The sequence below is a fragment of the Mytilus californianus genome, unplaced genomic scaffold (assembly GCF_021869535.1).
Source record: "Mytilus californianus isolate M0D057914Y unplaced genomic scaffold, xbMytCali1.0.p SCAF_11, whole genome shotgun sequence".
Lineage (NCBI taxonomy): Eukaryota > Metazoa > Mollusca > Bivalvia > Mytilida > Mytilidae > Mytilus > Mytilus californianus.
In genome coordinates this window covers 30,667,396-30,692,884 of record NW_026262593.1, presented here as the reverse complement: position 1 = coordinate 30,692,884, position 25,489 = coordinate 30,667,396, and the positions used below count along the sequence as shown (strand labels likewise).

At 31.9% G+C, this 25,489-nt stretch overlaps 1 protein-coding gene across 2 annotated transcripts in view; it reads right to left on the bottom strand.

The window, feature by feature from the left end:
* Positions 1-925: 925 nt before the first annotated feature.
* LOC127719886 (dynamin-like 120 kDa protein, mitochondrial) overlaps positions 926-25,489 on the bottom strand; it is a 44,471-nt gene continuing 19,907 nt past the window's right edge. For both annotated transcript variants that reach the window (XM_052226240.1, XM_052226241.1), the window contains 18 exons: positions 25,161-25,232; positions 24,652-24,751; positions 24,079-24,209; positions 23,470-23,542; positions 22,629-22,701; positions 21,568-21,683; positions 20,589-20,653; positions 19,778-19,854; positions 19,121-19,213; positions 13,324-13,396; positions 12,460-12,615; positions 11,545-11,653; positions 8,270-8,403; positions 6,726-6,812; positions 5,720-5,836; positions 4,546-4,639; positions 3,730-3,840; positions 926-1,959 (listed from right to left, as the gene is read on the bottom strand). In XM_052226240.1, the coding sequence (XP_052082200.1) occupies positions 1,895-1,959; positions 3,730-3,840; positions 4,546-4,639; positions 5,720-5,836; positions 6,726-6,812; positions 8,270-8,403; positions 11,545-11,653; positions 12,460-12,615; positions 13,324-13,396; positions 19,121-19,213; positions 19,778-19,854; positions 20,589-20,653; positions 21,568-21,683; positions 22,629-22,701; positions 23,470-23,542; positions 24,079-24,209; positions 24,652-24,751; positions 25,161-25,232 (1,746 nt within the window). In that variant the 3' untranslated portion in view covers positions 926-1,894. The remainder of the gene's footprint in view (positions 1,960-3,729; positions 3,841-4,545; positions 4,640-5,719; positions 5,837-6,725; positions 6,813-8,269; positions 8,404-11,544; positions 11,654-12,459; positions 12,616-13,323; positions 13,397-19,120; positions 19,214-19,777; positions 19,855-20,588; positions 20,654-21,567; positions 21,684-22,628; positions 22,702-23,469; positions 23,543-24,078; positions 24,210-24,651; positions 24,752-25,160; positions 25,233-25,489) is intronic.

Sequence of the window (25,489 nt, the reverse complement as noted above, 5' to 3'; positions counted from 1 at the left end):
AGGGAAGTTTCATCTTAAGACATAAGTCATTGGTCATTTATAATTGTATATCAATTTGATGTATGTAAAATTACTCCTGAATAATGATGGTGGGGGGGATCCCAGAAGTTCATTCCTACCCTCCCAATATAAAAATAAAAAGATGTGATATGATTGCTAATGAGACAACTCTCCACCAGAGACCAAATTACATAGAAGTAACAAATCCATTTCAAAAGAACAGCCCTATTTAAATTGTGGTATTCTGGACATATAAACACAAACTTAGTAAGAAGATAAAGCAGGATATAATTACTTGTTTATTATGTTTATTTTACATATGTCTGCAAATGAAAGACAGAATGCACCACAATTACCAGTAAATAAACAGTTAACATTGATCATACATAAACATAATACATTTGGCAATAATCATCTGAACAAGTCTGTTACACTTCTGTTGCAATTAGTAAAGGTTAAAAATTGTCAATTCTCTATTTTGCTTGGAACAAATGCTTTGCTCAGCATGATTAGCTTAAAGTCAATAGTTTCATTTTCCTAATACATTGTACAACAGCATATGTAGCATGCATACATTAATTTTACATTTTGTCTCAAGAAATATGTTGTCCATTAACATATGGTTTAGAAATTAAAAAAAAATCATACCATTTTGCATAATATACCATGTAAATGTGTATACACTTATCTCTGAATACATAAAAACATATGCAAAAACCCTCACATTTAACAATGCCAAAAAAGTCACAGAAAAATTTCTTAGGACAAATTTTCATTTTGAATTTTCTACTGTAGACATGCCACTTCGTTCCATTATTTTAATTGGCACTTCTGAATAGTCTGACAATGAATATGTTTATTTTACATATGTCTGCAAATGAATATTCATCATGTTGAATGTGGGCAGTATATGGAAGAAGAATAGTTGCAAAAGAATAAAGATTCCTCACTTAGCAGAACAAGTACCTAACGCTATACTTTCCATAGCTCCACTTAGAAATATATTTAAAAGTTGAAAAAAACAAATAAACATTTGGAAACAGTGGAGAAATAGATTCTTTCACAAACAAATCAGTTGAATATATTGTGGAATGAATATTCATTACAGTAATGTTAGTACCTAGCTTAATTGCCGGGAATGGAGGAACTCTAAATGACAAAAAATAATGACACACAGGTTATAAAAAAAGACTGGAATCTTAACAACTAAATTAAAAATAAATTTATTATTGTGATTTATAACTGTGAAATCCTACATGTCAATAATGCTTCAAAAATTTACAACGACATTTTTTAGGCGAAAATAATTCCATCACAAATAATGCAATAAAAAGATACTGAAAGATTTCCAAATTTACAATAACAAATAGATGAAATTAGTATTCCATTGTTGGTCTTCATCTTCATAAAGTCTTTACACTGAATGTACCCAACAAAGATATACACAGGACTTTTTATTTAACAGATATTGATCAATTTGACCAGATGTTATTGCATGCAAATCAATGTGTCAAAAAACGGTTGAAAAATGCCAAAAACAAAAATATATTTACATTTACCATAAAATGTACATGTGTCAAAATTTACACCAAAATTGATCTGACAAGTAAATATCATGCATTGATTGGTGGAGAAACAAACAACTGCACATTTATCAGAGATGTTATATTTATAGCATGGACTAGTTATACCAGTTATAATATGATCAAATAAAATGTCCATGTATTAAAATTAAAATGTATACCAAAATTTCTTTGATAAGTAAATATCATGCATCGATTGGTGGAGAAACAAACAAACAACTGCACATGTATCAGAGTTCTTATATCAACAGCATGGACTAGTTACACCAGTTTTAATATGATCACAGATATTCTAATGTCTTTTAATGGTTTTATTTTTCTTTATTTAGAGCTTGAATGAATTCTTCTAACTTGTCTTGAATCTGTCTGACTGTTTCTGTAAAAATATAAATACAGATTAAACTGCAGGAATGTTGTGCCAAATTTTTACATCACTTATATACAATACTGAATCTTTACCATAATGGACCATTTCAAAATTCAAATTCGTTCCCCGTATATTTTGAAGAGTAATTTTTAGCATTCTCCAATTCTGAAAAGAGTTCTCCAATCATATTCCTTCTTTTCTATTCTAATGCAACTGGCTTATATTAGCATTGTTGCTTATTACCATTAAAACACTTTATTTCTGACCCTGCAAATCTAACAGATATCAACATCAGGTTGACAAGTGACATACAAAAGTGAAAAAAACGTGTATGACTGCACAGATAATGATATGATTAATAATTAGTATCATCAAATTGTGAATCACTTTTCATAGTTTCAAGTAGTTATAGAGCTTATGCCAACTTTCATTGGTTGTTCCACTCAAGACTTGTAAAAAATGTTCTTCCTAAAGATGACCTTGATTGATTAATTATTTGTTGTTTCTTCAATGTTTAGCGGAAAATATTTCAGAAGAATACATTAAATAACAAACCAATCAGAGAGGTGCAGCAAATTGGGTCAATAGGATGAAAATTTGAACTGTCATATAGAAATAAAAGTGTCAGTTGTTGGATAGAGTCAGAGATTTGACATTGCAAAAGGTCACATACCAAAGTTTATCTTGGTGTTTGGCATATTTTAAACAAATGAAAATAAAATGCTTCTCTGAGCGCAGCCTGATACGACCGCAGAGGTCGAAACCTGAACAGTTGGGGCAAATTTGGACACAATATTCAAGCTTGATACTGTCTGAATTTGGATTGTGATCAAATTTCTGACACAATATAGGTTTCTGACACAAAATAAATGTGGTCAAAGATCTTACAAATCTATTGCGCAATACTGTGCAATTTAAGGTTTCTTCTTTCTTCTTGAAACTTTTCAAAAATTTGAAATTTGTAAAAATTTTGAAAACAAAATATGAAGCCCTTAAAAAAATTGGAAGCCTCACCATTTTTGAATCCCTCCTTGGAGCAATTACCTCCAAACTCAATCCCAGCCTTTACTTTGTAGTATGGAACCTTGTAGTACAATTTCAGAGAGATCCATTCACTTAAACACAAGTTATTATCTGGAAACTAGAAAAATGCTTGTTTTTGGCCCCTTTTTTGGCCCCTCATTCCTGCATGTATGGGACAATTACCCCCAAACTCAATCCCAGACTTCCCTTTGTGATATGGAACCTTGTGGTACAATGTCAGAGAGATCCATACACTCACACACAAGTTATTGTCTTGAAACTATAAAAATGCTTGTTTTTGGCCCCTTTTTGGCCCTTAATTTCTAAACTGTTGGCACCATAACCCCAAAAATGAATCCCAACCTTCTACTTGTGGTATTAAACATTGTGGTACAATTTCAGAGCAATCAAAAAAAATATACACAAGTTATTATCCTGAAACTAGAAAAATGCTTGTTTTTGGCCCCTTTTGGGCCCCTAATTCCTAAACGGTTATGACCATCATCCCCTAAATCAATCCCAACCTCCCTATTATGGTATTGAACCTTCTTAAAAAAATTCATAGAGATCCATTCACTTAAACTAAAATTATTGTCCGGAAACCAAATGTGTCTTCGGACGACGACGCAGACAACGACATCATACCATTATATGATCCCAAAAAAATTTTTGCGGCCGTATAAAACTAACTGTTATGAACTTTCACAGTATAAAAAAAATATATTAAACTCCACAATACAAACATACACAACTTACTTAATTCTTCAGCAAGTGTAACTCTTCTTCCTGTTAACAATGTCTTCAAAGTGTTTTTATTTTCACTATATTCTTCTAATACTTCTTTAATTATTCGTTCCAATCTTCTGGCTGTAAAATATACAATGTTTGAATATAGATAAGTCTTTAAATCACAAAAATCCTAAATAGATTGATGTAAATAAACTCATGATAGATACCAGGATTAAAATTTTGAACGCCAGAAGCATGTTTCGTCTACAAACTTATAGATTGATTAAACAAGAACATGTGTCCATAGGACACCAAGCCTCGCTCACAATATATCATTTCTTTTTTCAGTGAACTACGAAATCTGGGTCAAAACCCTAATTTGACGTGTCTTAAAACATTCACATCATAATGTTCATGTGTACTAAGTTTGTAGCTGCTGTGACAGAAGTTCACCATAAACTACCTTAACACAAGACTTCAACCTGAAACTGGTCAGACAGATGCACAGACTTGAAAACATTATAGTAAGTGGTGCATAAAAACACCTGTGTGTTAGGTCCTATTCAGCTATTTATGTAAATGGATAGTCAGGCTGAATTCAGACTTAACTATTGATCGCTACTTACAAGTCTGCACTTTGCACATGATTTCTCTTTCATGATTTTATAATGCCACAAATCTGAAGAAAGTGATTTTTAAGATTTAGATTTCATCAGCAAAAACAGAAAACTAATGACAGGTTTCTTATGTTTCAATGATCACATCAATCTAGTTCCAACTCTGAACTGCAGAACTGTATTGATTTTGAACCTACTTAAAAAGAATTTAAATAGTTGTCCCTACCTTCATTATTTACAACCTGTTGTCTCAGAGCATTGCTGGTTACTTGTAACATTCTATGTAATCTCCAAAATAATACAACATCACTACAATCCAACTGTAATGGAAAAACAAATAGTGATACAGCCATATGCTATCAGCTTGAAATTCAGAAATTACTAAGTTTTTATTAATGTGAAAAATGAGATAGCTCTCATCTACCTTATAAAAGTACTTACAGAAAATTGAGAAATTTTGCTTGAATTTACTATTCGGTTGTTGAATGAACAATGGACAAAAATGTGAAATTAACCATTGTAATTTAAGAAAATGATGAATACCATTATAGTTATTGGAATTTTTAAAAGTCAGCTTTTATTTATGGAAATTGTTCTGGACAGAATTTTGTGGAGTAATAAAAACACTGCAAATTTTTTTTTAAGTATTACCATTTATTAAATTTTTAAACTTGATATTCAAAAATCAGATAGCCATGAAAACTCAGCTGGTAAAATAAACTTTAGATAAAACTAAAATTAATTTCTTAAAGAACTTAATTTCAATTGATTATCTCCCCTTTACATTAGAATATATATATATATATTGCGGTATACCATCTTTTCCGCAAGTTTATTGTTTTTCTGTTTGGTATTAAATTAATAATTTTTAAGATTCATTTTGTTACATCTTGTGATACGTTTATTTGGCAATCGCCAATGGCAGTCAGCAGGGTTTAAGAACATCAGTTGTTCGACCTGTTAGTCAAATGCAAAACGTTTTGTTAAAATATACTTTTTCACTTTTTTGGTCTTTTGGAAAATGTTGTTTGTGCTGAATTTAGACTCCTCTACCAAGAAATTTGTTTTGCATGCACACGTATAAAAATTGCGGTTTTTATCCAACGCAATAATAGGTTTGAACGTTGTTTTTAATTTAGACTTGTTTATATTTTTTCGTTTGGGCTTGTATTATATGTGCCTTCCAGTTTATATAATCCGTTCATCCTATTTCGACTCTTCAAAATTCAAGAGTCTATCCTAAATGGTCAAGAGGAATTTGTCTTCGAAAAAAGTTATTTTTCTAAATTTTTAAATCAACATTTTGCTTTCCTTTTGTCTTCTTTATTAAGATATCTGTAATAAAAGAAATGTCCCTATTCCCACAATTAATACTGTTGTAGTAATTATATGTTACTCACCCCAGAATCTGAGAATCCTTCTTTGTAATAATAAAAGCCTTTTCTACATTCCTGAGCCTGTGACAAGGACTTCTTTACAAAATGTTGTCTGTATACATGGTGCCATGTTTCTTTAATCTAACAATAAAAATATTACTATCTCCATAATGTATCTAAAGTATACACAGTAATATTGGTGCCTATTCCTTTTATTCTTTTTAATCTGTAGTTTAAAGATCTTAAAACTTAAGGATATAAATTTCCTGAGTTCAGTAATTTATCTGAAATTAACTGAGTTACTGTGGATTCATTATTATTCGTTGGATACCAATTTTCGTGGATTTCATGGGTACAGGTGAACCACGAATTCAAATGTTCAACGAACTGCAAATTTTCTGAAGGGTTGTTTGCAGACTTTGGCAAAACCACGAAATCAAATATCCATGAAAATGCAGATTTTTATCAATCCACGAAAATTTGTACCCACGAAAATAAATGAACCCACAGTATGTCAATTTAACATAAAGAAAAAAAGGTTCTTTAGTATTCACAATAAAATTGATATTTAAAATTATTTAAAAGATAAACAGTCTTCATTGAAACAGAAATACATTTTACAGCTCATTTCTTTATATTCCTGCATGTTATTATTTAGACTATGCAAAGCATTAGTTATCATCTTAGCTGTAGGAAAAAAAAAATTAAACAAAAGGATAACAAATAATGACATTGTATAACAGAGGGGATTTCCATTATATCAGACATTGTGGATAAATTATTTGATTTGTATTTGTTTTTTATTGAAGTATTAATTCAAGACATACTGAGAAATCTTTATTTTAAAGTGCAAATTTCAACAAAATATATAATATCATACATTAGGTGGAGATGCATGTCTGACTGGTGTTTTTGATGAATATGAATTTTCATAGGCAAAACTATGCAGTTTGACTCGTCACAAGGATATAATGAAAACTTGCATGGAAACAATGAAACTGTGGTACTGTCCAAAACTAAATGTACTTACAAATTCCTGGTCAACTTCTACACCTTGTGAGTGTAAATTTCTTTTGACTGTTGTAAGTTCATCTGCTGCCAGTACTGACTTGTGACTCTGTAACAAAGGCATAAAGGAAAACTACTTAAAGAAGATCCTCGAAAGATACTAACTCATCACTAACAATAAGAAACATGAATATATGTTAGTGTATGCATCTAACCTTGAAAAAGCTTTGAAAGATATAACATAAATTTAAACAGCCAAGTGTAATGTTTGCATACAAATAAAATAAAAAAATACATAGAAGAATGTAATTCTACTTTTCTATAACAATATAAATGACTGTTACCATCATTTTTTAAGAGTTATTCATTCAATCCAGTGTGTTTGTTTTCTCCTTAAGGGTAACTTACAGCCTTAGCTTGATCTCTCTGTTTATGTTGTTCTGTTTTATACATGTGTACCTGTGTGGTGTGTAATTCAGTGTGTTTGTTTTCTACTTAAGAGTAACTTACAGGTTCTCTACTAAGAATCTTATCCAGTTCAGCCTTAGCTTGATCTCTCTGTTTATGTTGTTCTGTTTTATACATGTGTACCTGTGTGGTGTGTAATTCAGTGTTTTTGTTTTCTACTTAAGAGTAACTTACAGGTTCTCTACTAAGAATCTTATCCAGTTCAGCCTTAGCTTGATCTCTCTGTTTATGTTGTTCTGTTTTATACATGTGTACCTGTGTGGTGTGTAATTCAGTGTTTTTGTTTTCTACTTAAGAGTAACTTACAGGTTCTCTACTAAGAATCTTATCCAGTTCAGCCATAGCTTGATCTCTCTGTTTATGTTGTTCTGTTTTATACATGTGTACCTGTGTGGTGTGTAATTCAGTGTGTTTGTTTTCTACTTAAGAGTAACTTACAGGTTCTCTACTAAGAATCTTATCCAGTTCAGCCTTAGCTTGATCTCTCTGTTTATGTTGTTCTGTTTTATACATGTGTACCTGTGTGGTGTGTAATTCAGTGTTTTTGTTTTCTACTTAAGAGTAACTTACAGGTTCTCTACTAAGAATCTTATCCAGTTCAGCCTTAGCTTGATCTCTCTGTTTATGTTGTTCTGTTTTATACATGTGTACCTGTGTGGTGTGTAATTCAGTGTTTTTGTTTTCTACTTAAGAGTAACTTACAGGTTCTCTACTAAGAATCTTATCCAGTTCAGCCATAGCTTGATCTCTCTGTTTATGTTGTTCTGTTTTATACATGTGTACCTGTGTGGTGTGTAATTCAGTGTGTTTGTTTTCTACTTAAGAGTAACTTACAGGTTCTCTACTAAGAATCTTATCCAGTTCAGCCTTAGCTTGATCTCTCTGTTTATGTTGTTCTGTTTTATACATGTGTACCTGTGTGGTGTGTAATTCAGTGTTTTTGTTTTCTACTTAAGAGTAACTTACAGGTTCTCTACTAAGAATCTTATCCAGTTCAGCCATAGCTTGATCTCTCTGTTTATGTTGTTCTGTTTTATACATGTGTACCTGTGTGGTGTGTAATTCAGTGTTTTTGTTTTCTACTTAAGAGAAACTTACAGGTTCTCTACTAAGAATCTTATCCAGTTCAGCCTTAGCTTGATCTCTCTGTTTATGTTGTTCTGTTTTGTACTGCCAACTTAACCATTGTTCACTTGTGCTTGGTCCTGTCATCTCTTTTAGTTTATTTTCAGCTGAAAAATATCAGAAACGGTTTTGATTTTTTTTTTAAATAATCAAAAGGCTTATACAGACAAGAGACATATGCTCCTTTGTTCGAAGAAATTATAATTATAATAAAATATTATACAGCAGACTTTTGAAGGTACATATTAAAAGGAAGCTACATAAACAGATTGTATTATGGATTCGTCAAGTTACTTAGATCTTTTGTACCAGTGGCATCAAGTTTTGCATCGCTGCTGACCCAAAAGTTATCAATGTCATATCTTAAAATAATTATAAATATCCAATGCTTGACATTTCACAGATTTTCTGTTGTATCATAGAGTTGTTAGGCTATCTACTATAGCTATTATCAAAGTTATTTAGATATTGGTTTATTTTATTTGGAATTTATTGCATTTTTTCATCTAGAATTAATGGTTCTTAGCAGGTGGTCAAGCAATTGTTTGTATATAAAATAAATACTTGAATACAGGTTACTTTCTCTCTATAGTTGCTCAAAACTCAAAAAGTATTTCATTGATACTTGCACAGAAAACAAGAAATGATTGTAACAGGATGCTGTTACGAAGTCTCCCAAACGAAGCTCCCATAATTCGTAATTCCCAGGGTCGCCTGACATTGGGCAAAGTCTAGTGAAAATTGGTTTGGTCCAGTAAAGTTATATGCATTAGTGATGCCTGGGGACTAACCCTGTATATCATTCAAATCATCTTGGCATGACAAACCAGAATATATATGGTTTAGGGGTGGGGATCTTGACCATTTACAAGATATTAGAACTTTCTCAAATGGCAGGGGGTCGGGATGACCCCTGGGGACTAACCCTGTATATCATTCAAACCATCTTAGCATGACAAACCAGAATATATATGGTTTAGGGGTGGGGATCTTGACCACTTACAAGATATTAGAACTTTCTTAAATGGCATGGGGTGGGGATGACCCCTGGGGACTAACCCTGTATTTCATTTCATGTGCTTTATCATGACAAACCAGAATATATATGGTTTAGGGGTGGGGATCTGGACCATTTACAAGATATTAGAACTTTCTCAAATGGCAGGGGGTTGGGATGACCACTGGGGACTAACCCTGTATATCATTCAAACCATCTTAGCATGACAAACCAGAATATATATGGTTTAGGGGTGGGGATCTCGACCATTTACAAGATATTAGAACTTTCTCAACTGGCAGGGGGTCGGGATGACCCCTGGGGACTAACCCTGTATATCATTCAAACCATCTTAGCATGACAAACCAGAATATATATGATTTAGGGGTGGGGATCTTGACCATTTACAACATATTAGAACTTTCTCAAATGGCAGGGGGTCGGGATGACCCCTGGGGACTAACCCTGTATATCATTCAAACCATCTTAGCATGACAAAGCAGAATATATATGGTTTAGGGGTGGGGATCTTGACCATTTACAAGCTTAAGATATTAGAACTTTCTCAAATGGCAGGGGGTCGGGATGACCCCTGGGGACTAACCCTGTATATCATTCAAACCATCTTAGCATGACAAACCAGAATATATATGGTTTAGGGGTGGGGATCTCGACCATTTACAAGATATTAGAACTTTCTCAAATGGCAGGGGGTCGGGATGACCCCTGGGGACTAACCCTGTATATCATTCAAACCATCTTAGCATGACAAACCAGAATATATATTGTTTAGGGGTGGGGATCTTGACCACTTACAAGGTATTAGAACTTTTTTAAATGGCAGGGGGAGGGGTGACCCCCTAGGGACTAACCCTGTATTTCATTTAATGGGTTTTATCATTTAGAACATTTTCAATTAAAAAGATTGTGTCTATCTCAAACGGTTTTCAATTTATAATCATTTGAAAATTTTAAAAAATAAAATCCCATAGGGTTCTATAGTTAAACCCTCAATTCTTTTTGCCCCTCAAAGTACCCCTTTATAAACCCCATTGCACAAATAAAACCCTGATTGCACCACTAGACATGTTAGTCTAACATATTGTGAAACCCTAAGTTAATCTGACAAGCGATTTTGGAGAACGGGTGCGGACAAGTTCAAATTTAAAAGCGGCGGAAGAGGAAGAAGAAGAAGAAGAAGAAGAAGAAGAAGAAGAAGAAGAAGAAGAAGAATAATAATAATAAGAACTGAGCAAAAACAATAAGTCTTCCCAAACTTCGTTTGGGAGACTTCATAATAAACAGCTGTGCCATGAGCACATGATACGCCCATTGCTTTTTCAAAGAATAAAGTTCAATAACTCCTCACTGTCATATCAGAAATTTATAAAAAACTAAAGGGAGGTTGTTTTAATAGATATAAACCAGTCACCAAAGTTTCATGAAAACTGCTCAAAGCACTTTTGAGTTATTGTCCCAAAACTGGAAAATCACCCCTTTTTTTATGAATAAAATCCCATAACTCGGAAACGTAAAATCTAAAATTTATAAAAATCTTAAGGGAGCTTATGTCAATAGATATAAACAATTCACCAAAGTTTCATGAAAACTGCTCAAAGTGTTTTTGAGTTATTGTCCAAAAACTGGAAAATCCCCCTTTTTTAATGAAAAAAAAACATAATTCGGAAACATAAAATCTAAAATTGAAAGGGAGCTCACATCAATAGATATAAACAATTCATTTAAGTTTCTTGCAAATTGGTTAAAGTGTTTTCGAGTTATTGTCCGAAAACTGAAAAATCCCCCTTTTTTTAATGAATAAAACCCCATTACTTGGAAACGCAAAATCTAAAATTTATAAAAGTGAAAGGGAGCTCACGTCAATAGATATAAACAATTCACCAAAGTTTCATGCAAATTGGATTAAGCACTTTCGAGTTATTGTCTGACATGTTGACGACGGACGGACAACTGTTTACCATAATACATCCCGTAACGGGCGTATAAAAATGTTGATTCTGTATCTATTTGCATAATATAATATTTGGTTGAGACAAAGTGGGAATTAATAATGTGTTGTCATAGCTACTTGCAACAAAACATCAGTTCCAAATAGAAATTAAATGGAATTTCTGTGCAGAAAATGTTAAGTATCAATTCCAACACAAAACCTTGGTACTGAAGGAAGAATCTCGGCTTCACAGGTAGCATGACAAGGGAGGGAAGCAGACTTAAATTAATTGATTCTTACTTTGTTGTAATTTTTCTCTGAGAGTTTCCTCCATAAATTTGACAGCCATGTCCCAATGTTGTTTGTCAGGTATTGTTTTGTCGTCTAGTGTATTTTTTTGCATAACTCTCTACAATAAAATAAAATAATGATAATATAGGTCCTTAAATTTCATATAAGCTTACAAAATTATACTTGTGGCAAATTTTCAAAATTTAGTCTGTATAAAATATGAAAACACTTTATAAATTTCATGCATCCGAAGCGATTTTCTGGATTTATCTTCATCAGGAACGCTCAAAGCTGAATATTTGAAAGCCAAGGATGCATAAGAACCGAAACAGTTGAAGAGCTATAAGACCAAAGAGGACGTAACAATAAAAGCCAAATCCATCTAAGAATAACTTTGCCTGATGGAGTTGAAACCTTAGTTTCTTAATAATTTATACATTTATAAACGGACAAACGGAAAGGTTTGTTATAAATCATGTCAATTGTTATCTTTCTGCTACTAATGTTTTTAGTGACTGCCACCTATCATCAACAACTTAACCATATGGTATATCTATGGTTGGGCCTCAGTTGCCTAGTGGTCTAATTAGTTCATATTCAGTTCAGCCTGTCAACTCTGTGGTTTTGAGTTTGAACTAAGCTCATTACAAGGTTCATGCAAATCTTATCCTAATCCTAATTAACAAGGATTGCAAGTTTTGTTGACGAAGGTTGGGAGTTCTCTCTGGTTATCCAGCTTCCTACACCAATAAAAACTGGAACAGAAACAATTGTGTTTAAAACCAGCAAACAAACCCTGATATATTCAGCTTTACACTAAGGTTTATAGCTTTCACTACAAAGTTACCAAGCTAGCTTTAAAAGTGATTTCCCTCTGATGTTTAGAAATACTGTTATCTACATGATCTATGGCCATAAACTTACCAAACTGTCCTCTGCTTTGCTCTCCCAATGATGTTTTGCTTTACTGGTAGCTACCACTGCCAACTTTAACTGGTCAAAAATTTCATCATGATCTTTACCCTTCTTGTCTTCTTCAACGATTCTCTGGAACTCATCATGAAGTGTATCCCATCCAACCTTTAAACAACAAACATATACAATCGATGATTTGTGTTTACTGTTTTTATGTTCCTTATTTTTGTGCCTCGTACCAATCTTTTGAGTTAGGCCAATTGCTACTGTTTTACAGTTTGTTCTTATGTTATGCTGTTACACCACTGTCCTACGTCTTTATGTGCCTGTAATTCAGTGGTTGTCGTTGATTCATGTCTGTCCTATTTGTTTTTGTAAATTGTTTTGTTATAAACTAGGCCGTTAGTTTTCTCTTGAATTGTTTCACATTTTTCATAACAGGCCTTTTATAACTGACTATACGGTATGGGTTTTTCTCCTAGTTGAAGGACAAATGGTTGCCTATAATTGCTTAAATTCACTTCATTTGAACTCTGGTGGATTTGTCTCATTGGCAATCATACCACATCTCCTAATTTTAATACATTAAAATTAACAGTATTATTCAGCCTGATTTACCTTTCACATTGGTTTAAAGGACACAAAAAAATAATGGCTTGTAATTTATTTACCTATTGATTTATTTTTTATATTTATGACCTATCCTTAAATGTTGTACATGTCAGGGAAAACTGCAAAATCTGTCAAAATGCAAATCGATATATTGAATTATATTCTAAAATTTATTTTGAAATGGTTAGCAGGCTTTCTCTGAAAAATGATAATGTTAGTTAACTAAAATAAAATATATCATAGATGAAACAAAGTATTTACCTCAACACATCTCTTTGGTAATACACCAGATGCCCATTTTGCTAGTTTTACATCAATATTGGTATTTAATTCTCTGAAATGGGAAAACATTTTTATACTGTGTTGTTAACATATTATGGATTATGATAATAAATAAACTTAAAAACCAAGAGTGCACACACTCAAATGTCTTGTCTACTTTACTTATCATGCTTAAATTTATGTTGAAAGTGTGTTGTATGAAGGTTATACTAAAAGTTTCACATAAACTTAAAATTATCAATTATCAATGTTAACCAGGTCAAGGTTAGATTAAACCTGACAGACATCATGTACACCATGCAATCATTCCATAAACCAAATATGCATGTAGTTGACCTATTGCTTATAGTATCTGATTAATGGACAGACCAAGGAAATTTAACACACTTTGTTCAAAGATCTACCACTATCAGTTTGGAAAAAGTTTATGAAGGTTTGACATAGTTATATTGAAGTATAAAATCATTAACCACAGTCTGTACCTAAATGTTGACTACAAAAGAAAGAATTATTTCAATTTTTTTTAAAAACAACTACAATATTATTGGAGCGAATATGATTTTTTAGAAAACAATTAAGAAATAAAATGCTTCGCTGGGCGCAGCTTGATACGACCGCAGAGGTCGAAACCCTGAACAGTTGGGGCAAGTATGGACACAACATTCAAGCTTGATACAGCTCTGAATTTGGATTGTGATTAAATATTTGACACAGCATAGGTTTCTGACACAGAAAGAATGTGGTCTAAGAACTTCAATTTTTTGAATTTACCTATTATGGTCCAATGTCCAAAATCAAAATACATGGTTAGATTCAGCATATCAAAGAACCCCATATATTCAATTTTTGTTGAAATCAAACAAAGTTTAATTTTGGACCCAAACTTGGACAAACTTGAAAACTGGTCCCATAATCAAAAATCTAAACACATGTTTAGATTCAGCATATCAAAGTACCCCAAGAATTCAATTTTTGTTAAAATCAAACTAAGTTAAATTTTGGACCCTTTGGACCTTAATGTAGACCAATTTAAAAAACGGGACCCAAAATTAAAAATCTAAAAACATGGTTAGATTTGGCATATCAAAGAACCCCAATAATTCAATTTTTGATGAAATCAAACAAAGTTTAATTTTGGACCCTTTTGACCTCAATATGAACCAATTTGATAGCAGGCCCACAAAATAAAAAATCTAAATACATGGTAAGATTCAGCATATCAAAGAACCCCATATATTCAATTTTTGTTGAAATCAAACAAAGTTTAATTTTGGACCCCAATTTGGACCAACTTGAAAACTGGGCCAAAAATCTAAAATCTAAATACATGTTTAGATTCAGCATATCAAAGAACCCCATATATTCAATTTTTGTTGAAATCAAACAAAGTTTAATTTTGGACCCCAACTTGGACCAACTTGAAAACTGGTCCCATAATCAAAAATCTAAACACATGTTTAGATTCAGCATATCAAAGAACCCCAAAAATTCAATTTTTGTTAAAATCAAACTAAGTTTAATTTTGGACCCTTTGGACCTTAATGTAGACCAATTTAAAAAACGGGACCCAAAATTAAAAGTCTAAATACACGGTTAGATTTGGCATATCAAAGAACCCCAATAATAAAATTTTTGATGAAATCAAACAAAGTTTAATTTTGGACCCTTTTGACCTCAATATGAACCAATTTGATAGCGGGCCCACAAATAAAAAATCTAAATACATGGTAAGATTCAGCATATCAAAGAACCCCATATATTCAATTTTTGTTGAAATCAAACAAAGTTTAATTTTGGACCCCAATTTGGACCAACTTGAAAACTGGGCCAAAAATCTAAAATCTAAATACATGTTTAGATTCAGCATATCAAAGAACCCCATATATTCAATTTTTGTTGAAATCAAACAAAGTTTAATTTTGGACCCCAACTTGGACCAACTTGAAAACTGGGCCCATAATCAAAAATCTAAACACATGTTTAGATTCAGCATATCAAAGAACCCCAAGAATTCAATTTTTGTTAAAATCAAACTAAGTTTAATTTTGGACCCTTTGGACCTTAATGTAGACCAATTTAAAAACGGGACCCAAAATTAAAAATCTAAATACACGGTTAGATTTGGCATATCAAAGAACCCCAATAATTCAATTTTTGATGAAATCAAACAAAGTTTAATTTTGGACCCTTTTGACCTCAATATGAACCAATTTGATAGCGGGTCCACAAATAAAAAATCTAAATACATGGTTAGATTCAGCATATCAAAGAACCCCAAGAATTCAATTTTTGATGAAATCAAACAAAGTTTAATTTTGGACCCTTTTGACCTCAATGTGGACAAAGTTGATAACGGGGCCCAAAAATCAAAAATCTAAATACATGGTTAGATTCAGCATATCAAAGAACCCCATATATTCAATTTTTGTTGAAATCAAACAAAGTTTAATTTTGGACCCCGATTTGGACCAACTTGAAAACTGGGCCTATAATCAAAAATCTAAATACATGTTTAGATTCAGCATATCAAAGTACCCTAAAAATTCAATTTTTGTTAAAATCAAACTAAGTTTAATTTTGGACCCTTTTGACCTTAATGTAGACCAATTTGAAAACGGAACCAAAAATTAAGAATCTAAATACACGGTTAGATTCGGCATATCAAAGAACCCCAATAATTCAATTTTTGATGAAATCAAACAAAGTTAAATTTTGGACCCTTTGGACCTCAATGTGGACCAATTTAAAAACGGGGCCCAAAATCCAAAAACTTAATACACGGTTAGATTCAGCATATTAAAGAACCCCAAGAATTCAAGAATAAAACCCCATTGAAGTTGATCAAGAAATAAGCAATTTATACGAAGTATCTTCTATTGCACCATACTGTGCAATTGAATATTTCTTGCTATTGTGCAATACTGTACAATTGACAATTTCTTGCTATTACGCAATATTGTGCTATTGGATATTTCTTGCTATTGCGCAATACTGTGCAATTGAAGATTTCTTGCTATTGCGCAATACTGTGCAATTGAAGATTTCTTGCAATTGTGCAATACTGTGCAATTGAAAATTTCTTGCTATTGCACAATACTTATTATATAATAATTTACACATCCTGTTTGGTGTGTATCTCCTACCATATCATTATTATTTGCTTTTAAATATTAATCAGAAATAACCAACTTAAAATGGAAAATTTTAAAAGAAAAAAAAAAGGAAAAAAAGAAAAAAAAAGAAAAAAAAAATCCCCCCCCCCCAATTTTTTGAACCCCCTTATGATTCATCACCCCCAAACTCAATCCCAGCCTTCCTTTTGTGGTATGGTACCTTGCAGTACAATTTCAGAGAGATCCATACACTTGAACACAAGTTATTGTCTGGAAACTAGAAAAATGCTTATTTTTGGCCCCTTTTTGGCCCCCAATTCCTAAACGTTTCGGGCAATTACCCCCAAACTCAATTCCAGCTTTCCCTTTGTGATATGGAACCTTGTAGTACAATTTCAGAAATATCCAAACACTTACACACAAGTTATTGTCATGAAACTAGAAAAATGCTTGTTTTTTGCCCCTTTTTTTGCCCCTAATTCCTAAAATTTTGAGGCAATTACCCCCAAAATCAATTACAGCCTTCCCTTTGTGATATGGAACCTTGTGGTACAATGTCAGAGAGATCCATACACTTACACACAAGTTATTGTCTGGAAGTTACAAAAATGCTTATTTTTGGCCCCTTTTTGGCCCCTAATTCCTTAACTGTTGGTACCATAACCCCCAAAATCAATCCCCACCTTCCTTTCGTGGTATTGAACCTTATGGTAAAATTTCATGGAGATCCATTCACTTAAACTAAAGTTAGAGTGCGAAAACCAATGTGTCTTCGGACGACGCCGGACGACGCCAGACGACGACGACGACGACGACGACGACGACGACGCCAACGTCATACCAATATACGACCAAAAAATTTTCAATTTTTGCGGTCGTATAAAAAGCCAATGAGTTCTTTCTATGCACTGTTTAGCTTTTCTGCTACGCCAAAATAACATGCAATTTGAATAAATAAACAAGAGGCTCTCAAGAGCCTAAATTGCTCACCTGTAATTTTTTGCTTAAATCTTTCATCAATGATTATTTTTGCTTTTCAATATATATTGATGAGTGGCTTAAAAATGCCATTTAAATGTTTTTTGTATCTGTCATATTTTCTTCAAAAGCAAAGAAATACATTTTACCCCTATGTTCCATTTTAGCCATAGCGGCTATGTTTCTTGACGTATAAGAAAATAAAATACAAAATTTATACTAGATACTCTGAAACTCATTCAGCCCAAGTTTGGCTTAAATTGATTCAGCAGTTTCAAAGGAGAAGATTCTTTAAAGTAAGCAAACTAGATGAACAAATTGTGAAAAATTGTCTTTAAAGGGCAATAACTCCTTAAGGACACATTTGACAATTTTGGTAATATTAACTTATTTGTAGATCTTACTTTGCTGAACATTTTTGCTGTTCACAGTTTATCTTTATCATTAATAATATTCAAGATAATAACCAAAAACTGAAAAATTCCTTAAAATTACCAATTTAGTGGCAGCAACCATACAATGGACTGTTAGTATCATCTGAAAATTTAATGGCTGATAGAACTTGGCCTAATGAACATTTTAACCTCTCATCAGATTTGCACTAATTGCTTAAGTGTTTGAGATATAAGCCAAAAACTGCATTTTACCCCTATGTTCTAATTTTAGCCATGGCGGCCATTTTTTTTTGACGAAACAGAAAATAAAACATAATTTTATTCTAGATACCCTAAGGATCATTCAGCTTAAGTTTGATTGGAATTGGTTCAGTAGTTTCAAAGGAGAAGTTTTTTTAAAGTTAGAAAACATGATAAACAAATTGTGTAAAATTGTCCTTAAAGGGCAATAACTCTTTAAGGGGTCAATTGACAATTTTGGTCATATAAACTTATTTGTAGATATTACTTAGCTGAACATATTTGCAGTTTACAGTTTATCTTTATCGTTAATACTATTCAAGATAATAACCAGAAACTGCAAAATTTCCTTAAAATTACCAATTCAGTGGCAGCAACCCAACAATGGGTTATTAGAGTCATCTGAAAATTTCAGGGCTGATAGAACTTCACCTAATGAACACTTTTACCCCTGTCAGATTTGTTCTAACTGCTTTGGTTTTTGAGATATAAGCCAAAAACTGCATTTTACCCCTATGTTCTATTTTTAGCCATGGTGGCCATGTTTTTTGACGAAACAGAAAACAAAACACAAACTTTATTCTAGATACCCTAAGGATCATTCAGCTTAAGTTTGGTTGGAATTGGTTGGGAGTTTTAAAGGAGAAGATGTTTGAAATAGTTTACACCAGACGGACGACGACGACGACGGCACTTTCCCTGTACATTTCCTATGTCACAATGATTATGATATTACATCACAGTACAAACTGATTGTTCAATGACTTCAATTATGCTAATTGAGCTTGGGTCAACCGGAGTAACTCATTCATAAAGAAAAACTCTAGATTGATCTATAAAAAACTGTTTCATATGATCTTGTAAAACAACTATCCTGGCATCAATTACAATATTATAAGCGAAAAAGCTAGTATGTTTGCTATTCTTTTCTCTTTTATTTCTTTGCATTAAATATATCAAGCTATTATCACCTAGTATAGTTGCAGTGGATAATGTGGATTTTTCTGATTTTTTTTTATGCATTAAAAACTAAGTAAAAGCCAGTATTACCCTAAGTTTTGTGCCTGTGCAGCAGGTAGATAAATACTCTCAAATATGTGTGATGCATTCTTATCCCAAATCTTCTTAGAGAATGCATCCTCCCTGCAAAAACAAAACAACATTAATATATACGATAAACTATTTAGGACTACTTTTGTAAAAGCATTCAGTTAACTATCTTGCATGTACTTATGCAATTAGGTCTAAACCATAAATTATTATACAAGTGTTTTGAACAAACATTTTGGAATAATAACATGTTTACCTTTCTATTATATAAAAGTTGTAAAGAATTCAACCCATTGTACAATAGTAAACCTTCTTATAATACTATTAATTATGTGGTGAATAAGAATTGGAGACTGTTTTTGATTAATTTTTTAAAAAAATGATAATTAAGTCATTGCTGAAGGCATTTTTCATATTTTTCATATAAGTGTACAATAATACAGGTAAAGTTGCATGTTAAATGGTTCATTTGTCTAAAAATACAATTCATTCACTGTAGATGTTTCTCCCATACCAAGAGGTTATTTTTTGTATTGGAATAATCATAAGGCTACATTTATTTTGCATGAAATAAATAATTATTTTTTTACTTCACAGCTTAAAGTTATCTTATTAGATCTTCAGAATGAAAGAATTACACATGAAAACATAATTTACCATTCTTTTGCTGTTACTTGACTTAAGTTGATTATTTCATCTAAAATCTCCCCTTTAGCTTTTTCAAACAGCTCCATCTGTAATGAAAGATAGTTAGTGATAACTAAGAAACACGTTACAGTACAACAAAATATAAATGCATCTAGTGTCACTTATGAAATAGAAACTACAAATCATTGACATCTGGTGTGTGTGCTTAAAGAAATTATAGATAATCAATGGTTTTTCCAACAAGAGGGTGTTTCTCAGCTACAACCTCATCGAAGGGCAACAGCCCTGAGATGAGATGTGGCCGAGATACATCCTAGAGTTTGAAAGACCATTGATAATCTGTTTATTGCTATTTTGCCTATGACGTCGTTGATGTTTACATTGACAACGGCACTTGGGTCCTTAGTTTCTGGCGATAATGTTCTATCTCAAGCGAGTAGCATGATATGAAAAATCATCACAAAAAAAGATCAAAGGAAAAATATACAAAATAGCGATAAATATAATTGAAAACATTTGATTTGTCCAATACTATAAACAGTAAAATTCTCATCAAGTAGGTCTTTGACAATGAATTAAAAGAGTCCACAATTATTAAATTTTCACTACAGGAACATTCGCAGAATCATTTTTTTTAGCAACTAAAATGGAACTGATGACTATTACATCTTCACCCATTCAAAAGTTGTTTTTCGTTTTGTGTGGTTGTGTAATTTTTGTCTTGATTTACTTTTTTTCTAAGAAATAAACTGAGATGTCTTTATCAGTAATTTAAGTCAATTTCATTCAGTATTTCCTTTTAAAAAACAATAGTACTAACCCTATCTAATTCTCGTAATCTTGGGAATGTATTCTTCCATTCTGTTTCTAAGTTAAATCTTTGAGCTGCAATTCAAAGTATACTCATGAAATATTTATAAATGGCATTTATAACCAATCAGCATTTTACCATTGATGTATAAGTCCTGTTCAGAGAATGTTTCACACTTATTTTTTTTAATTTTTAATTTATTTGAAAAGTTTGAAAGTTGACTCTGCATAAAACTTCATATCAATGTTTCACTACTCAGTAATAATTAACTAAAAAAAAAAAAGGTTCTTTGTGACTTTTGTCTTTATTTCTCTTTGTCTTTTAGTTATTTTTATGCTAAGTAGCAATCAGGTGAAACAAGCCCTTTTTAGCTGCTTTTTACAGTTTTATATAATTGTGTTTTTACCACTGTCCCAGATAAGAGGGAGGGTTGAGCCCTCTCTTACATCTGTCCCCAGCTAGGAGCCTGTAATCATGTTAATGTTATTGGTTGCTGACTGCCATACTTAACTTTCTTCTGTTGTATTAGTACAAATTATAGATTTCTCTTTTGAATTGCTTGTCACCTCCAAAGTTAAAACAACTAACACAGGTGCAGATCATACTTTTACACTTAATTTTAGATTTATCAAGACATAAAATGTAAAAAAAAATGTGTTTTTTATTTGTATAATGGTTGGGTTGCCTCAGTAATATTTACCCTACATCTATCTTAATTAATTTAAAATAGAAATGAAAATCTGAAAACAAATTGTTATGTCTGAATGATGCATTTTGATTTGTAAAGCAGAATTTTTGGGATCGTTTTTTCAACCTATTTCATAGCGTAAAAATATCCCCTTCCTGTAATTTCTAAATTTCATGAATAAGGATAATCAGAGATAGTAAAAAGAAAAATATGAAAATGAAACCTTGCAAACAGATTCTGGATAAGAAATTGTGAAATTTAAACTTCTCGAATTTAAACCATTTTACAGTAATTACTGACCTTTAAAAGCATCAGCTTGTTGTTCCACAGTCTCCTTGACCATTTTCCAGAATAACTCAGACACAGACATACTAAGGTTTTGTGTATTTGTTGTACTTGGTTTTAGCACACCATCTCTGTAAAAAAACAAGTGTGTTGATTATTTCATGTCAAACTGCTATAAAAGTCACCTTTTTAAAGCAAAACCTGTCTTGTCAGGTCACCCTCTTCTTGTCCAATAGTAGTAATAGTAGTAAGTCATAACATCAAAAATCATATGTAATCCATTTATGTTTCTTGGTCTTGTGCATTTACAAACATTATGCCCAAATTTGAAATAATTCTCAATAACGTTATTTTCTTGGGCCAAAAACAGGCCTTAATGTCCCTTTCTTTAGGTAAATTTCATGGAATTGAATGTGGGAGGGAAGGAAGAGAAGTTATATTTTTGGACAAGGGTCATTTGTGATTATACAATGTACATCTATTTGATGTATGTAAATTACCCATAGAAAGTATGTTGCTTGTGGGAGATAATGGTTCCTACCATCCAACATCAATTTCAATGGAATTAGTTTGTGTAAGTAAAGCATGAACTTTTTAATCTAAAACTACTTGAAGTGAAATAAACTTTGTGAAGAACAATTTTATAATGAAAAGTAATTTCATTTTAAGTCACATATCTTAAATATAAATAAGATGATAATGTCAAATCATTTTTTATATTTATTTACTGTAAATTCAGCAATTATTGTGTGCTCTTATAACTGCTATTGTTAAATAATTGACAAAAATACAAGATTAGTTATTGCAATTTCATGAAATGCTACATACAAGTAAAGCCTTAAAATTTTTAAAAGTTAGCTTTTATGTTTGCAAAACTGATTCTGTTGCAGTTCTCAAAATTAATAAAAACATTGCAAAAATTTCTGAATTGACAGTATTTAGATGTGCATACTAAAATGTCTTTGCACATAGATATGGATGTTTTGGGTCCTACTTAATAACCCTTAACCTTACTAAGACAAACTATAGAGATATCTTTTACAAACAAATGATGGGACAATCCCATTTGTACTTACTTGAATAATTTAGATTTTTGGAAGAACTGTTTCTCATATTCCTTTATAGTCTGTATACTATCATTACTATTACCTGTAAAATAAGAACCAACCATTTTATTAAATTGCTCATTTTTACTTTCATGAATTTCAATTAATATGAACTTATCAACATTTTTGTACATCATCATGGTTTAGCACTTATAATACTTGATACTATTCTTTAACTATTCAATATGAACTGCAAAAACAAGCATGTTCATGAATATCATCCTATTTAATTCAAATATATATCTTTACTAGTTTTATCATACAATAAATGGAGAATGTGTCTATGGGTCAAAGATGCCCCCGCTTGTAAATATGCATGAGTCAACTTTCACATACAGATGCAGGATTCACATAGTTAAGACCGTTTTGTGATTATAAGCATTGTGTATAAGTTTCATAACATTTGGTTGAGGCAAAAGGAAACGAAAAATTCAGCAATTTTTATGCTTATAAAGGGGCATAACTCATGAGCGGTAAAAGTGACACCATCCAATTTCGAACTTGATCTGTGTTTTGTGGTAATAAGCATTGTGTATAAATTTTATAACATTAAAGTTATAGAACGGAAACCAATTTTGTGGACATACGGATGGGACGGTAACATTTAATGCCCCCTTCACTACAGCGGGGGCATAAAAATGATTGGTCAAGCTTTTTTGCGCCTTCTAACAACATCTTGAAATATCTGTCTTATTTCTTATTCTTGCACATTTTGTCAAATTTTGAAATGCAAAGCCCAAATCCTAAATGAAACTTAGGCACATCTTAGCCTTAAAAAGAGTTCAAAATACATGAAATACAATAAACTTGCCTTTTCCAGTAACTACTGCAAAATAAGCCAATGCATTCATAGGGAACAATTGTCCTGCCAGTATTTGTTTAATCTGCAAAAAGTCAAACATGGTTTTAATTATCTACGAATATAACATAAGTGTTTAACAAATGCAGATTTCCCATTGGCTTGTAATCAGAATTTGTGAAAACCACATACTGTGGATTCATTATTTTTTCGTTGGATACCAATTTTCGTGGATTTCGTGGGTACAGGCGGATCACGAAGTTAAATGTTCAACGAATTACAACTTTTCCATTAGCTTGTATGCAGACTTTGGCAAAACCACAAAACTAAATATCCACGAAAGTGTAAGTTTTCCTCAATCCACCAAAATTGGTTTCCATGAAAATAAATAAATCCACAGTAATCAAGATTTCGAGAAAATGCAGTTTTTTCTCAATCCATGAAAATTAGTAACCACAAAAGTAAACGATTCACAGTATATATGTTGGCTTCCCAAAATAATCATACTCAATGGTTCAAAATAGTTTTGGAGCAAAACAATTGTCAGATGGAAAGTACTTCTATATAAATACAAAAAATAAAAATATTATGTTTGATAACTGAATAAGGCTGCTGTCCTACCCTCTCTGGCTTAACTAAGTTATTTTCCACCATATCAGCCTTTGTAAGAACAAATATTGTACGTTTTCCATGTGGATCTGTCTCTCTCACAATGTCAGTAACATTACTTCTCTCAGCATCTAAAGATCCATCTGTAAATGTAAGAAAAATCCTACAATATCTGTAACTTTTGATTAACTACCCAATGCATTTGAATTTATGTGCAGCAGTGGCAGGGCAATTACCTTAACTTTGAAAATAAAAATACTTATTGACCGTCTCAAATGCATTGTAAGTGGAGAAGTTAAGCGCAGCCAGCACAATTAATATTTATTGTCATCAAATCCTCAACTGATATGGGTAGGGACAAGGAAAACATTGTAAAAATGCACATGTGATAGTAAACACATAATGAACATAAAGCAGTTCAAACATTTTGTAACTATTCTGATAAATATGTATGGTTTAATAATTAGAGATTTTACAAAAACAAAGCAATAGTTTCAGTGATTTTGAAGAACTCGTATTAAACAATTACTGAGATTTTATAAAATCACTAAAACTGCCAGTTTTTAATATATTTAATGACCATACCTTGTATACACAGAATAATGGCATTAGGATTTTCCATATATGTCCTCACCATGTCTTTTATATCTTCTCTTGTGTCCTTTGCCATAACAGAAGTTTCAGTCTGAAGTAAAAAAAAAACAAAAAAAATAAGGAATACATAATATACATGCACAAAAGGTTGTAAAGAGGCGTCAACAATGTAATATTTACATCTTTATTATGGCTGCCAGATTTTATTGGTGAAGGAATCTTTAACCTTCTGCACGACAGCAGAAAATCCTTGTCTGGAATATTCTATGTTCTCAATCATGTTGCTTCCCTCTCTGACTCTCCAAATCTTTCAATCTATCTTATACTGTCTTAATTTTACATAAACATTAGACTAAATGTATTGAATGAGCATAACAAGTTTTACTAATAACTTTACTTTATCTTTTGAGCAATTAATCAAACAAATAGCATTTCAGAATACAATGAATCTTTCATTTCAAATTAAAATAATTCACTTGATTATAATAATGGCTACTTACAGAGATAATTCCAGGTAAGTCAACTAGTACCATTCTCTGTATACCTGGACCTTTGACTGTCATTGATATACACTGAAACATAATGATAAGGCCATTTTAAAAGTTTTAGGCGATTCTCATCATACTGTTTTGATTTTGGGTGTGTGCAAATATTATATTTCTATGTTTTGCCCTCTTGATAGAAAACTTATAGTAAAATGAAGGGTAAATCCAAAAATCTAATTTCATTTTTTAGGCCCTGAAAAAAATCTGGTTTGGGTATAAACATCTATTAATTTCTGGTATGATCTAAATAAAACCCAAACTTGAATGTGATGCACGTTTTGGCT